This window comes from Parus major, chromosome 5, assembly GCF_001522545.3.
Source record: "Parus major isolate Abel chromosome 5, Parus_major1.1, whole genome shotgun sequence".
NCBI lineage: Eukaryota > Metazoa > Chordata > Aves > Passeriformes > Paridae > Parus > Parus major.
In genome coordinates, this window is record NC_031774.1 from 45,876,942 (window position 1) to 45,893,130 (window position 16,189).

Below are 16,189 nucleotides of genomic sequence, written 5' to 3' on the forward strand. Positions count from 1 at the left end.
CATTTTGGGCTGAAACAATGTGTTAACTCATAAAGTGAAATTTTCATAAAATCTTACTAGCAAACAGATGATTACCACTTCAAACATACATTCCCTCCTGCTACCACACAAAAGATTTCTTAGCTTAAAATCTTTATATCAGACTGTCCTTCCACACATGCCTTTATCATGCATTACTTTTACTTTAATCAACATGCTGGAAAAGTAGCAAGATCCATCAAACCACTTTCATAGTTTCTGAACATGTGGAAAATAATTTTCTACATAATTTTCTACAATGAAGAAGTTAATCCCAAAAATCACGAGCATGCACCACTTGCAAATGCCTTTCACCAAGTCATTTCCCCCAGAAAGAAGGAATTCACTTTACTGCAAAGTGAATTTTGCTGAAAGTAAATCTCCAGTTATTCCTTAGCCAACTACTGTAAGAAAGCAGACTGGATTTGGGTCAAACTATCAGTATGCACTAACACAAATCTTCCTCTAAAACAACTACAGATAATTATGTTTGCATCTACAGAACCCTGTTAAGAATAAGCAACTACCTGTAAAACCAGTTTCAAAATGAAAACCTGCCTATCATTGTACATAAATACAGTAAAATACACAGATGTACCTAAATACCTGCAATTTTTTAGCTCTTGAAAAGGAATATAGGGACCATCAGTAATATGCCTTCTGTATTTAAAAATTCTGATTTACCAGTACAATAATACCAACTGATCACTGCTCTACCAGGCACAAAACCTATTATAACGTATGTCAAATTTTCCCCTTCTACTCTCCACTTTCCTGAAAATTAAAGATCTTCAAGTCTAAGTGCACATACCCAAAAGTAATCCTAATAATATTCTTTAATTCTGGAAGATAAAGACATTGCATGGTCTTGCTGGCTAAAAAAACCCACAGCAATGAGAAAAGGGGGAGAGAACAGAAGGAAATAGTGTTTGCTCACTCTATGGCGCAGTTTTGCAAGTTGTTTGGTTTTTTATGAACTAGTTAATAATACAAAGGGAAAGAACTGGTGGCCTCCAGTGTGCACATTAGTATATATTTTTTTAAATTGCAAAAGAGCGTCATATAAAGCAAGAAACACCACTTACCTGTCCCACCCCCACTCTCAAAACTTGGCCAACACTCCATGTTTCAGCAAGGTTTCTTGGTGGCTATGACATCTCAAGACTAGAACAGGCTGGACCCCAAGCAGTAAGAGCATATTAGGAGGGGCTGAAATTGCAAAAAAATGTTATATACCTCTTTCATATCTTGCACACTGTGAATGACAAAATCTGTAATTGAGTAGATTTTCACAGCAGTTAATTCTGCAGGCTGGGAATACTATTTTCATGGCTTTACTATTCATCATGCAACAACAATATGTTGTTTAATGAGATGTTGACATGCTCACTTAAAATTACTTATAAAATTAAGCCACAAACTAACCTTCAGTTCTCAGAAAAGCCCATCAATGTAAGCACATTTTTATAAAGCTTATGAGAAAGCTAACCTTCTTGAAGAAGAACAGAAAAATGTGGTTCATAACCCTAATGCCAAGGGTTACTTATTTGCTATTTTTGGTTTTAGCACAAAAGGGTAAGTTATTTTACCTACCAAAGCAAGCAAAATTATCGAACCAAGTATCTTCCCATACTACAGAATTAATTTTTTTAAACTCATGCAAAGTCTCTCTAATGAAGCCAGAACTCTGAAGAATCAGCATATTCTCATCTATAATATAAACTATAACTGAAAAACTAACTTTAAATGTAGGTGACCTTTAATGACTATAAATGGCCTATCTTGACAGTAAATGCCTTAAATAAAACAGAGGTAGTTTTGAGTGAAGTCACTCAGTTTGTCAAGAAGCATAAGACACAATCTGTACAATCTTGTACAAGCTTCTAGTCACTTCTCTGAAACTACAGTCTGGCTGAATTAACTGAGAGTACTGTAAGGTGCCACTTTGGTTAATACACAGCCTGACACGGAAAGGCCTCATTACAGCTCGCTTTTTTCCGTGACGTAGGTAAGAGCTTTTCTTTTCCTTTCCTTCACAACCAGACAGAGAGAAAAGAATTCCCAGCAACTCAGTTGTACACACAAGAGTTGCAGGATGTCATGGGATATCAGCTACTCAGGAAGTTTACTTTTATTCTGTCAAGGGAAATTTCCCTAGAAGAGATCTCTTTTGCCAAATCCTCAATGGTCCAAGAGAGACAACCTAAAGTCAACAGAAGAGACATTAACAGCCTTTATTATATGTGTACTAAGAACCTGAGACTCATCCATGGCTTCCAATAAACCACCATGAGGCATCCCAGAGTCTTTTCTTCTAAAGAGAAGTCTCTTCTTTTCAGACTTCTAAAAGAAACCACGTCTTAAGTACACGTGTAAGGTTAGTGAGTACTAAGATCTCAGAAGATCTAAAATAATGAATGCCAGGAACTACAGAGAACTCCACATCCTTCATGAAGTAAAACCCCCTCCACACATCCTAAGTATTGGAATACCAGCTGCAGGAGCACATGATGTTAAACCACACATGAATGGAAGAAAGCCCTTAGGAATTAGTTATGGAAGTGAAATCACCAAAACCAGCCTTTTAATTCAGTTCTCAGAGCATTATTTATTCTGCATAAAGAAATGGGAAGAAATAGTATCATATATTTTATACACAGACTATAGGAATGGGGGAATGAAATGAAACTAGAATGCACAGAATACGGAAAAATGCAACCTGTCTCTATGAATAAATGAATAAATAAATGTCAGGTAAGTAGGCTGAAACCTTGGGTTAGAGCTACATTGCAAGAACTTGAAAAATGAATGAATGAATCAATCAATCAATCAACCAATCAAGCCTTTTAAACTCTTAGAAATGCAATGAACACATATTTGTGAGTCTTTTTTAATTCCCTCAAAACCAAAAACTGATCAACAATGTCATATTACTTCCGACAGATTCTTATAAACTCAGGGAGCTCTCCCTCCTTGATAGAGAGCTATACTGTGGAAGTACTAGGAAATGCAGTATAGCATTTCCTAGCATAGGGTGTATTATGTTCCTTGTGCGCTCTCATTCTGGGTTCCTCAAAGCTGAGGAAAGCACTTCAACAATTCCAAAAGTTTATCTAACTTTGAAATGCAATGTTAATTCTTCTGGCTCCAACATACATGAAGTATACTTTACTCTCAACCATAGAGAACAGCAGTGAAGATAATGTTCAAAAATCTGCTGTCCCACAACAAATCAAAATCAGATCTGAGCCTTCATTTCAACTGTAAACTGCAACTAACAAGTCTGGCAACAACACAAAAACTTGATATTCTAACTTAAGCCTACCCCACATCTATTAACCTAACACAAGTTGTAAGAGAAAGAAAAAAGGAAACTCATCAGTCTCTAGTCCTCAATAAAGTTATCTTGGGATGTCTGGCAAACATAATCTCAATGATTTGCAGGATCAGGCCCCCTTTTCCCTCACCCAGTTTCTTTTCCGAAGCTCAAGATTCCTCTCAGAATCAGCCACTGTCACCAACCAATTTTTCACTGTCCTGAAAAATTCCTCCCCCCACCCCCAGTCCAAGTCAAAATGTATAAACTTCAAAAATTTGCTTTTAGCAACCCTTGCAAAGAGGGCAAGACATTTTTGAGACAATAGTCATACTGGATTGCTGCAGTAAGAGACCTCTTAACTGAATCTTCCTCAACATTCTCTCCAAGTCAGACTTGTAAACTTCTTCAAATTGGCAACTCCAAACAAGGCCTTCTGACTGTTTCAGATAAGCAACTGTGAGTTTGTTTATCAAGGACACACATACAGACACGAACAGTTTGGTTCACCAGGGCATAAACTGGGGCCTAGTACTACTGAAGATGCCCAAGGTATTTCATCTGACAGATTAAAGCTCCAAGTGAGTGGATAAAGTACTATCAGTATTCTGATAATGGAGTGTGATGAAGGAAAAGTTGTGAGGCTTAGTTTTGACAATTATTTGCTCTAGGAGCTTGCAAAAGGAATTTCTACTCTCCTTTGCTATGTATTTTCCATGAAATTATACAGGATACATCCTGCGAGTCAAACTGAGATAAATATGGTTAAAGTAGTCAGTAACATCTAACACTTGGTCCATTTCTCCAGATCAGACAGCCCCTACAACGACAGTGACTATTCATTGATTAAACCCTGGGAGAAATAAGATAATGATAATTAACTTCTACAAACCAAAATACATGTGCTGTAACACTTCATTGAGTTAGCTGAAAGCTTCTCTTACAGATATGTGCCACCAACCTCTAATACCATTCAGAAAGTTCATGGGTTGGTGCAGAACACCTAAGACATTGGTAAACTATGTAAAGCCTCACATAATCTCTTTACATTTGCAGTAAGACATATTTAATGAAAAACTGATAATTCCAAGCACCATTATTTAGGGATATATTAAGTAAGAAAAGTAAGAAAACATTCATGCATCTAAAGTGGTCTTATGTTCTTAATCTGTACTTTCCAAACAGCTGATTTAATTTAAAATCAGCAACAGCTACATCATGATAGGAGATTAAATTGTGAAATTTAGGCAATGGGATTTTTTTTTTATGGTAACATGACAAAAGATATCCCTAAGTCTAGTGACTAGAAAGCCCCAAAACACAAAAACAATGACCCTCAAAACTACTGTTAATGTAAATCAAAGATTCAAAGTGCAAACAGTACTACTCATTCCAGAGAACCTCATTCAATATTCTACATGTCTGCTCCATTTAAATCAGTTACAGAGAATCTAGTCCAAATCCAGAAACTAAAAAATGTGTATTTGACAACTCAGTACTCAAATCCATGCCTTTTCTGTCACACTCCACAATCACTTACACAATCACAGAAGTGAAGGTTCCACTGAAGCACCTCAATCTTCCCAGGAATAATCACCTGACTTTCTTTGCCCAAGAAAGAACAAGACTATGAATTTTTGAAACTTACCTGTAACATGCCAACTATTTCGACTTTATTAAAAAAGATGAAAGAATGAAGTGTTGATAGCATATTTTCCTCAAAAACTGAGGGAGTGGGTAGGACCATATCTTGAATATACTGTACTCTGTATGTCTGATGTATTTTTTGCTTCAGCTCTGGATCAGATATAGGTATCACCTCTTTAAATTTTGCTGTTTTAGTCAGAAATTCCCTGTGTTTTCGTGACTGTGATAAAGACGGATCATATTCTAGGCATCCAATTACATCCATTATACATTCCTCAGAAAACATGACTTCAAAAAGTGCAGTTCTGTTCAAAAGGAAGATTCCCTTAATAATTTCGTATAAGTGGTGTAGTCCTTCAATGTTCTCCAAGTCTTCGCACACATGAAAAATTTCTAAGAGCTTCTTAATATAACCCTCATTTTCCAGTGCTAGTGCGAGTTTTTCACGACGTAACGGTGAAGGCAGCGAAGATGCCACAAGTTCTGCGATTTCTTCTAGTCGGCTGAGTTCACAGGATGGCAATTCTAGACCTGGCGATGACATATCATCAAAGCGTTCCTCCTCAGATTCATCAACAAGATCCTGAGTAATATCAACAGAAGGGTCTTTGCCTTGAACCTGCAAAATAAAATGTGTCAAAAACGGAGTTTCATTTTTCTGTTACTTGAACACATTCTAAAAAATAACATTTAAGTGTCACACATTTTTATTTTGTATGGGCAAAACAGAAATGCAAATCTAGTCTGACATTGAGTATAGCTGGTTTAGAAAATAAGAGAGATAATGAGAAGATTTCTTCAAATAGAAAGCTTTATAGAACTGTTCCTACATTAGACATCTAACTTTGTTTTCTAAAAATGGGAAGAAGAATAAGGAAAAAACCTACATTTTCTGAGTACTTCGAAAAAACACAGAAATTCACGTTTATTAATATGGATGGCAACTTCTTAATAGACTACTGAACTAAGCCATTTGTTTCCAGTCTTTATTCTCTGCAGACAGATTTTCAAATGCAAATCAGTATTACGTTATTCTAGTGATAGCTTTAAACATTTATCTATAGGTTATTAACTGCTCTTGATGCTTTTCAAAGCTTCCACTACCTCAAACAGAGGAAAGAGGCCAGTCTTGCTAGTTTATCTGTTGTTTTTAGTTCTGGAGAGCTGCAAGTCAAAATCTGTTACTGTGCACTTTCTAAATACTCAACAGACTCACAGAATCTTCTCTGAAGAACAAAAGATCTCAAACCAACACTGACAAAAGAATAGTGGAAAATTGACTGTCAGAAAAAGAATGCACAGGACTCGTGAAGATCTCTCCAGAGATATGAGGAAACTGTGGAAAGTATGAATTAGTAAAAAAATACACAGATGCTTGGGCATCAAAGTGTATCATCTTTAATGACATCTTAATTTTAGCATCTGCTTGGAGTCTGATGTGTCAAATTCAGAGAAGCACTGCTGTGCAGAACAGTAGAAGGTGCTGCTGCTTTTAATCTTGAAAATCAGCAAAAGACCCCTGGGAGAAATAATGTTTCATTTATAACAGCAAACTAATACTCAGAATGCTGCTAAACCAAACATATTGTTCTGCTTACACAGCAGCAACCACTTTCTCTATAAATGGTATCAAAGCTTTCCTTTTAGAAGAAGTTTTAATGACTGAGGAAGCTTAAGATCTGTGAAGTACACTAGACACAATTACAATAGCATGGCCTCAAAACAGGATGTAAAGACACTGGTTTCCTACAAAAATATTAGACCTTTACATTAGGGTGAGGAAACTGGGCTTCTTATCTGGGTGTTTCCTAAGAACAAAACTTCCCCCTTCCCCACTTTGTTTCTGTCCCCAGGTTTTGCGCCATTGACTGCTAAGGTTCTTAGAAATGTTTCTGTACTTATTTATGGAACTGGTAAACTGCCGAAAAGACTAATTCTTAAAAAAAAGGAACAATCTATACACATGTAATTGTGAAACCAGATTTCTTTTGCTTTGTTTCTGTAATCAGTAAGAATGAACTTCAAAACAGAGTGGGGAGAGCTAGATGTTAGTTAAGAACAGAAACAGAGTGCAAAGAAAGATTCAGAATAATTTAGAGAAATCGCATACCATACTAGCATCATAATGTAGCAGAGAATTAAGAAAAGTTGTAATACTCTGAAGGGAAGAAAATACCTAAACAAGAACTGAGAAAGTGAACTAACATCAGTGAATGTACTGATGAAACTCTTTTGGGTAAATAGTTAATACCCAAACAAATATTACAAACAACACTGATTCGGTGACTATACAGTCATCTGGTTGTGGTGGTAAAATGTATGTTAAAATATACACATGCTACATATATATTGCTTGATTTCTTAAAACATTAAGGTGATGATAAAGGGATGGAGCTATCTCCTACTATCAGATCAATCTCTCATAGCCTGGAAACATTTACATAGAAAAAAGTTATGAGAGAAACTCAATATTCCCCTCACCTGAAACAGAAGAATGAGAAATGCAGAAAGAGAAATGTAAATAAAATATGGTTTTATTAAATATACTATATAAAATTAATATATTGCAGTATATTCTGGAAGAAATACACTATAAAACTCACTAAGAGCTCACATGCATTCTTCTCTCTACAATAAAACTTCATAGGTAATCTTTTCCCTTAGGGCTATCCTGAAAAACGTTAATTATGACATTACTTGTTAGGCAACTTTCTAACTCATTTTGAGCTTCATTTCCTTGGATGAAAACACAACTAAAAAGTTACACTGAGTAGAAAGACTTGAAAATTATCTTAAAAAGTACCCAAAACTTAGATTAGGTTTGTATTAAATTTCTGGAGGAACGAGAAAGTTTTCAAATTTAAAAATGCAAAATCTGGGAGAGCTGGCTGAAGAGGTAGTTTTTACTTTCTATCTACTGTTGCTCAAATTCACCTCTCAGAACAGCCTTTAAATTTTGAACACAAACATTAAAATTAATTAGGATGTTCAATCTTACATTTATCAAACTTACCTGACATATTTTTTCCCATATTTCATCACAACCCGCTTTTTCTTGAAAGCTAAGTGCCAAATCATAATTTTCAGCTTCAGACCACACAATCAAGGTATCCTTTAAAGAGAGGAAGAGTATTTTCAGGCAATATATTTCAGATTTTATTAACCTAACTAGTGTTTAAAGAGTAAAATTTTAAAATCAAAACAGCCTGACACCTAATTAGGACAGGTCAGTATTACAATACAAATGTAACCATCACACTTCATAAAATTTTTATATGTTTAATCATATGATTAAAAACATTCCTGCATAAATCAGAACAAAGAAGTTCCAGAAAGACATCAAAAATTTTTGTTCTTACTTTATATGACCATAATATTGTAAATCTCAAAAAGTTTGACTTAGAAAATGCACTTCAACCTCAAATGCATTCTCTAATAAAATACAATAACAAAAGCAACAGATTTTGTAGGAGTTTATGTAAGGGTTTTTTTTTTTAATGTCTCAGTTGGACCATATAAAACTTACTTTTCCTGTAGGATCAAAGTTATAATATATATTTTCCTTTTTGTAGGTCTCAGAAGACAGTCTGCTAATGCACAGAACAGCTGTTTAAAAGCTAGTCCCAAGATGGCTACAAACATTAAAGAAGAGAAACAGCACAGTTCACTGCCTGGGACTACATGCACCCAGGCACACAAGAAAGTTTATTCCAAACTACAATTCTGGAAGGAAGTTTTCCCCTACATTTCTAGAAATTACATGAAACCACACTTAGCTGTGTTCACTTCCCAGACACTGAAGCTCTCATCTATTTATTAGGATAGTTCAAGAGTTTATCAGAGCCCTCATCCTGCATGCAAAAACAATATATGAAAGTGGAAGCTGATGCTGCAAACAGCAATGTCACACACTGACAAGGTGTTTGATGTAGTTTACAGAGTCTACTAAATAACACTTAGAATAACTAAATAGAAAATAAAACTAAATTAATAAAAGAAGAAAATAAAATCAACATTGTCTACATGTAGTGGATCAGGTTTTATTGTTAGTCTTTTGTCTTCTTGTAACAGCTGAAATATAGCCACAGTCAATACACATAGCTCCACAAAACTGCATTATTTCAGCCAAGTGCTAAACCATGCATTCGCTCACTAGGACAAGAGACATGAGAATTTTTCTTATATATAAAATATAGAATTTCTACTTCATTGAGTACAGATTTTCTTTAGAGTGGTATTAAAATGAATACTGACAATAAAAAGAAACCTTACATTTAGATTTTGATATGCACTTACCAGAAAACACCTTAAACTAAACTATAATCTAAACAGCACAATCAGCCAGCTCCAATGGGATTGTCAAGCAATACAATATAATCAATTTGCCATTACCAGAGCAGCTATACTGCTTCAGAGGCACTAATGGTTTTACCTTGTAAATGGCAAATAGTTTACCTTTTCCTTTTCCAAAGGGTTGAGGAAGAGGTGGTACACAGAAGAAAGGGATTTAGGAAGACCACCTCCAAAATACAAAAGGAAGAAAAAAGTCATAATTAATAGTGTATTCTCTACAAGACAGGTCACGGAGCACATTCTCTGGTAATAACAGATTGACAGCACCTGGTACTGCTGACTCCAATAGAGCAAAAAAAAAAAAAAAAATCAGTTTACAAAAATCTGAAAAGTGATGGTCCCAAAAAAATTATTTCTTTACCATATTTAAAAACAGTATGTATCTTACTGCATATTAAATGTCAGTATCAGGTTCAAATTCTAATACATTTATCTCTCCAACTGTACTACTGCAGTAATTTTTAAGGCCACTCTCTCCTTAGCTTCACACTGAGTAGTGCTTATTTATTAAAAAAACCCAAACAACCCTAACACCAGATTTTAAGTAGACCCTAGCAGAACTTGTAACATTCCCATATAATTACATTTCCATCCAGGTGAAAGTGGTTAGATTTGCAAGCACGTCATTTCCAAAAGACCATGTTTGTTCTTGATAAAGAACACAACTAACAAGTGGGGAAATGACTGAAAGAATACTAGTAAGGGCAGTGTTATTTACTTTAACCGCTTACGTTTAATAAACAAAAGCTCTAAGTCTCTGAATAAAATTCAGCAACAGATCAAGACAGAGAAATGAAGGCAGGCTGAGAAAAATGAAAGACAGAAAATTAAACCTGCTTTTGGAAACTACAGTCACAGATGCAGAGAAGTGTATTTGGACATAGCATAGCAATTTTCCCCTTTAAGAAGATCAACTACTACTAAACATACAAGCTCACACCTCCATACAGTCCAATTTTTTTCCAGTTGTTTCTTCTTTGGAAAACAAAGCAAAAAATTGCTTAAAGAAATCATTTGAGCAGCAGAACAATCATCTTCCAGTCTTTTTCTCAGTATTAGAAAAGTGTTTTCCAATTTTCAATGTAAAAATTTGAAATTATTAGTATTTGTTGTCACATCACACAAGGATTTCATATATTATGGTTTCTCAACAGGAATCTATCAATTGCTACTCTCTGGATAATCTTTAGTAAACGGTATTTGTTTGTACAACCTATCTTGCATCAAAGAGCTTTTAAAAAGAGAACATGAAACAAAAAGCGCTTCACTCTGTTGCACAATATACAGTTTGTCTAACTTTAAATTCACTGTTAAATGCAGACAGTTGTGACTATAATTTCCATTTTGTTAATCCTACAAAGCTTATAACCATAAAAAAGAACAGAACAGGACTTATACATGTATGAAGAGTGAAGGAAATTCTAGATGCAGTTAAAGATAGAAGAACACCTCAATAACAGTCTACTTTCTGTTTATTTTAAGAAATCTTTGTATGTGCTTGATCTGACATTTCCAGTGTAAGTTGAGTCCACTAACTACTCTGGATCTCTCAGCTATGCAACTGGAGTATCTTCCAAATGTCAAACATTACTTCTTGAAACTCCAGAAAGCAACTGAAATTTCTTAATAATGCCTCCTCCGTTCAAAGAGAAAACAGAAGTAAGGATAAATATACTTAGTAATAGTGGCAATTGCTCAGAGAGGTAAGGAAATATGTCTTGCACATCACATCTTGATGAGCATAACACCTTCAATTTTACTTTGATTCACAATAGCAGTTCTAGCTCAGCTGGATCAAAGGCATGTCCTTTGTTGTTGCATTTCTTATCTAGTTCTTTGTAAACAATTAAAATATGAAACCGCAGTATTAAATCATAGCTACACTGTGTTAACTGTCACAAACCTGGACAAAGGTTTTATTATTGACGGATCTTATGCTGAGCTCTCTGTGAGAACCTCAGCATTCTAGCTCCTCATATTTTCAAGATGCATCACAGTTCTTGGCAAGATCTTTTTTAAACAGGATGATAATCAGGAGCTATTTATGTAGAGTTCATGATCTTATTCAAAGATTGAAAAATTATTTGCTGCTTTGCAAAAAAAATATTTTGACAATAGTGCCAGTTGGATATGTCATCATTATCTTAGCCCATGCAAAATTTGCTGTCTCTTTAGGACCATTTATATGAATTTTTTTTCCGTTACAACAGTGCTCATTATGACACAAAATGAGGAATTTTAAAATTTAACCAGAAGTTCTGAATATGGCCTCATTTTAGGAGATCTATGTACTTAACATTCTCATAAGGCGGTATCAATCATTTCTGTCAGTGGAGGACAGCTTTGTATACTCTGGTCCTTACAAGGGCACAACCCAAGCAAAAATTCAGAATACAGTTGGTGATTCCTGTGCTGCTTCTCTCTCTGCTGGCCGCATCAAGCTCACACGAAGTAAGCTCTGGTTAGTCAGAGGGGCTCCAGAGGCACTATTGTGTGCTACAGTTTTATCTGAGACATCATGCCTCAGAATCTAACATGCAATAATTTAACCCAGGAAATAGCAGAAATTGCACTGAAGAAGGGTAAGGTTTAGTTTCTACCCTATGGCTTTTAGTTTTTTTGAAACTATTGCCAAAAAGCTTCTGACTTACTTCAAGAGTAAAAAGTGTTTGATACATACTGTCAGTCTAAAGTTCTTGCCACAGCACTCACTGTAGATCAAATTTTATTAGACATTTTATCAGTTTTATTTAACTATTAGAAAGCTGATTAGTAAGTGTCTTATACAGCACTCACACAGATCTCCAAAAGCAACCTCTGGGATTTTTCATCATGCAGAATTTCAGAGCAACTAGTATTCAGGATTTGATTCTGCTATGATTAACAAAACTGTTACTGTTTGATAATGGACTCTCACTACTGTTCACATCCAGGGACAAGTCTTCTCCGTAACTCCAAAACATTCTCTTGGCAGCTCTATGAAATTCAATCTACACTCACGAAATAGTGATGCCCTAAATTAGGTATTTCATAAATTCTTGCTTTCAGCCTTAAAAAGCAAATGAATCTCTTCCTATGAGCCCTCACATGGCTCAGGCTTATGACATTTTCCTGGCTTCCACAAGGTTCAACACAGCCAGGCTATTTCTTCACCTCCTGGACTGCCTGATTGTTAGCTCCTTATCTAATTCCTTAGGTTGTTTACAGTCACAGACACTTCCCTGGACATACCAACCCACCTTTCAGCATCTTGCTATCTAAATATTTATAAACAAAAAGTACAGCTTCATAATTTCAGGTTTCTCTTTATGAATTAAACTACTTGGACTACCCAGGCTTTTTAAGTTAAATATAGAGTCAGCGTGGTAGGCCATGGCAGAATATTCAAGCTAAAAAACCCCACCCAAGTAATGTAATATAAAGGTTCAGTTCTGCATTTGGTTTCACTCACTTTTTCAACTAGAACCTGGAAATGCTAACAATTTATTCAAAAAACTAATTAACATGTCAAAGGCATACTCAAATTGTGTTCTACTAGCTTCTGTGACAGCTCAACAGTTACACACAACTTTTCAATGAGTGATTTCGTAGCTCCATTTCCATGAATCACATGGAATAAAATCAGTTTATTAGTTCTGCAGCAGAAACTTGATTTACTGGCTGTACTCAGCAACAGCAGAAAAATCAGAATACACAGGAATTGTGATATGAAGGGACATGAAACATATGTTAATTTAAAAGAGATGAACCGCCCCACCCCAAACCCAAGAGCAGCCCACCCTTCCCCTTGTTTCTTCCCTCACCCCACAGAGCCACACACTTTTCCTTACTACCCTTAGCTACAATATGCACAAATTTTATTGAAATAGTTTCACTGCTGGATTGCTTGTCAGGACAGCAAAGATATGAAGCTCATCTTCTCTGAGCACTTGGTCAGTGCCCTTTTGGATATTTTCAAAACTTAAGCCCAGTTTTATAAGAAGTCTGCTCTCCAATATTCAAGGATAGCCACCTTCAAGTTAAATAGCAATAGTAGCTGGATTAACTTCATCTTTTTATTCTTGTGAGGAACTGAAAAAAAAACACTGCAAAAGCAAAAGACACAAGACACATCTAGGGCAGAGGCAGGACTCTGTAGGTGGAAGCTGTAAATAAGTCTTCTTTGTATCAGGCACAGAAAGGGATGCAATACATACTTCATCACTATGTTACAGGATGCTCATGGATGCATCTAAAAAAGCTGAGGATACAGGTCTTCACTGTTCTATTTTTAAAGCATTGCCAAAGTATACTGAAAAGCTATACACCAGTCCACACTCATATCAGGTTTCTCCCTAGATAAATGCTACATGTATAGAAGGTTTTTTAATCATTTAGGGCTGCACAGGAATAGGTGTTGTCCTTATATACTAGTGCAATTATTCATTTTCTGAATAAGGATCACTTGTTTAAGAACAGCATCTTTGTCATTAACATTTTGAAATTTCAGTACCTTAAACCCCCCAACCCACAATTAAAATATCTTCTACCTTTACTAGAATATTAAGAAAACAACCAACAACAAAAAAACTAAGTATTCCACTTGTGACCCAGCAATTCCTTGTATAATTACATTACCCTTACTAAACAAAATTTGCTTTTAAGGTGAATGCTACCACCTACTCAGTAATTAAATCCAGTAATATTCAAAGGCAAAGTTATAGGACTGTTATTGTAACATTAAAAAAAAAAACCAACAAAACACCAACAAAACTTAACATAGAGCTGTAAACAAGAATAAAAATCAGGTGCTCATGTGGCTGTACTGTGCAAATTTTGCTTTTTCTGAAGAAGTTTCTGCCTACAAATAGTACATTGACACAAGAAATAGTAAGTCCTGTTTTTGAGCCACAGAACATTAGTTTCTCAAGTGGTTTTATTTCTAGCTTTTTTTCCTCATATGGCTTCCTTTCTTCTAGTTATAGTATAAATAGTGATGAGTCTGCCAGAAAGTGCATGGTTCAGAGCATCGATGAACTTCCAATCTGGTAGCAATTCTATGTTGCAGGATCAGATGCATAAACTTATCTTTCTTTTTCAACATGGCAGAAAATGGCTCTTCATTGTCACAGACTAATTAATTTGACTACTGAAAAGGTATTCAAAAGACTAGCTCTGAATTTCATGCTTTAATGAATTATTTCAAACTTCCAGATGGCAGGTAAGTCTGGGAACTAGACTGTGCAAACTGAAGAATCTCAGGTTGATGTATGAAAAATGAGTCCCTAAGCAGGACTCAAGATCTCCCAAATAATCTTTCTCTCCAAAGGCAGAAAGTTGTGTTTAGCACCACAAATGGCAGTCACTGCTTTCAATACCAAACATCAAGAAATATAAAGCAGACAACTGGGATAAAATCATACTACAAGCTCAGCTTCACGGGTATAGTTTTTGTTGGGTTTTTTTTTTGTTGCAGTTTTGGTTTGGATTTTTTTTGGTGATTTGGTTGGTTTTCTTTGCTTTAGTTTCCAAAGGAACAGAGACAGCAAGGCAAACTTGTCCTCAGGTCTTCAGAACGGCGTTTTGATAAATAATTATCTAAGCTATCCAGTTATTAAAACATACATATGTAAACCACGAGATTGCATAATTTGTGGTATCAACAATTAACAAGACTATCTACTTCACACTAGCACTAACAGATCAGCATAGGTAGAAAGTTCTTTTACCAGTTGAAGGACTTCACTGTTTATCACAAAGGCATAGATAGACAGGCTTCTTTTGCTGAAGGATCCAACACAACTGGCATAGCAAAGTTTCCCAAGAATTTAGTACACATTATCTCTCCTTGCTTCCAACCATAGACTGTTGCAGTCGATCCAGTAAAAGACTGTTTCTTCTTACAAGCCTCATGTCAGCTTAGACAAAAGTCAAAACTCATCCATTTATTCCACTAGGTATTCAAAGTGCTCACAAGCTGCATGCTGTGTCACGGCAGAAATGCATGTGCTGCTGTGTACCCCTTAAAACAGCATGGAGGTTCACCCTCACAACAAAATTTTGAGATAAAAGACTGGTAAGATTGTAACATAGCCACTTGGAAGTTTTAAGTCTTAGATTTCTGGGAGATTTTTCTTGAAATTTTCTAAGTGCAACTAACAACAACAGGAAAGCTGAAAAGCAAGTCTTCTATCTACAATTTCACTGGTAGTGAAGTGACCTAAGTGGCCTTCTGCAATCAAAAAAAGAAAGATCTCACTCACTCTTCCATCTCAGTTCCACAAATGGATCCTCTGTAATGTGGTTTGAAAGTTCTGCCAGCATAGAGTTACCAGTTTTTGAAGAGGGATTTGAAGTACCAAGTTGATTTTCTTGTGCTTTAGTAAGTTTAAGCCAGAGTTCAAGGAGCAGAGCTGGAAAAAAACTTACTCTTTCTTTCAGCTGCTAAGCTCCAAGTTTAGCTCATATGGAATCAGGTTTAAACTCTGAACTTGCCTTTTACTAAGGGAAAGGATAAGTAGGCCTCACACAAAAGAAAACAGGCTACAGAACAGATTTAATGCACACAACAAGAAACACTTGATATTTCTAAGGCTCAGAGTGGAGCCCGATATCCAATCTATATTAGAAACTGGTTGGCTTAAATAATATGAACAATCCATTTGCAAATACAAATTTCTGTCTATGTAGCATTTGAAAGCTTTAAAAACAGCACCTTTCCTTCTCCAGCACAGAGAATGTACAGTGCTGTTCCAATGGGACAGATTCATGTTAATTGTTTTTATTTCTCTAACCATGTTTCCACAATGACCAGTATGATTTATGCAGCACTAGATTACAATATATGCCTGCCCCGGAGGAGGAAATGCTGTTACA

General features: G+C 35.6%; 1 protein-coding gene across 2 annotated transcripts in view; it reads right to left on the reverse strand.

Moving 5' to 3' along the window:
- Positions 1-16,189, reverse strand: part of PPP4R3A (protein phosphatase 4 regulatory subunit 3A) — a 41,918-nt gene that overhangs the window by 15,954 nt on the left and 9,775 nt on the right. The window contains exons 3-6 of one of the 2 annotated variants that reach the window (XM_033514877.1): positions 9,437-9,501; positions 8,508-8,568; positions 7,995-8,093; positions 4,983-5,600 (exon numbers count right to left, since the gene is read on the reverse strand). In XM_033514877.1, the coding sequence (XP_033370768.1) occupies positions 4,983-5,600; positions 7,995-8,093; positions 8,508-8,568; positions 9,437-9,501 (843 nt within the window). The remainder of the gene's footprint in view (positions 1-4,982; positions 5,601-7,994; positions 8,094-8,507; positions 8,569-9,436; positions 9,502-16,189) is intronic. The other variant, XM_015631042.3, reaches the window with a different exon arrangement.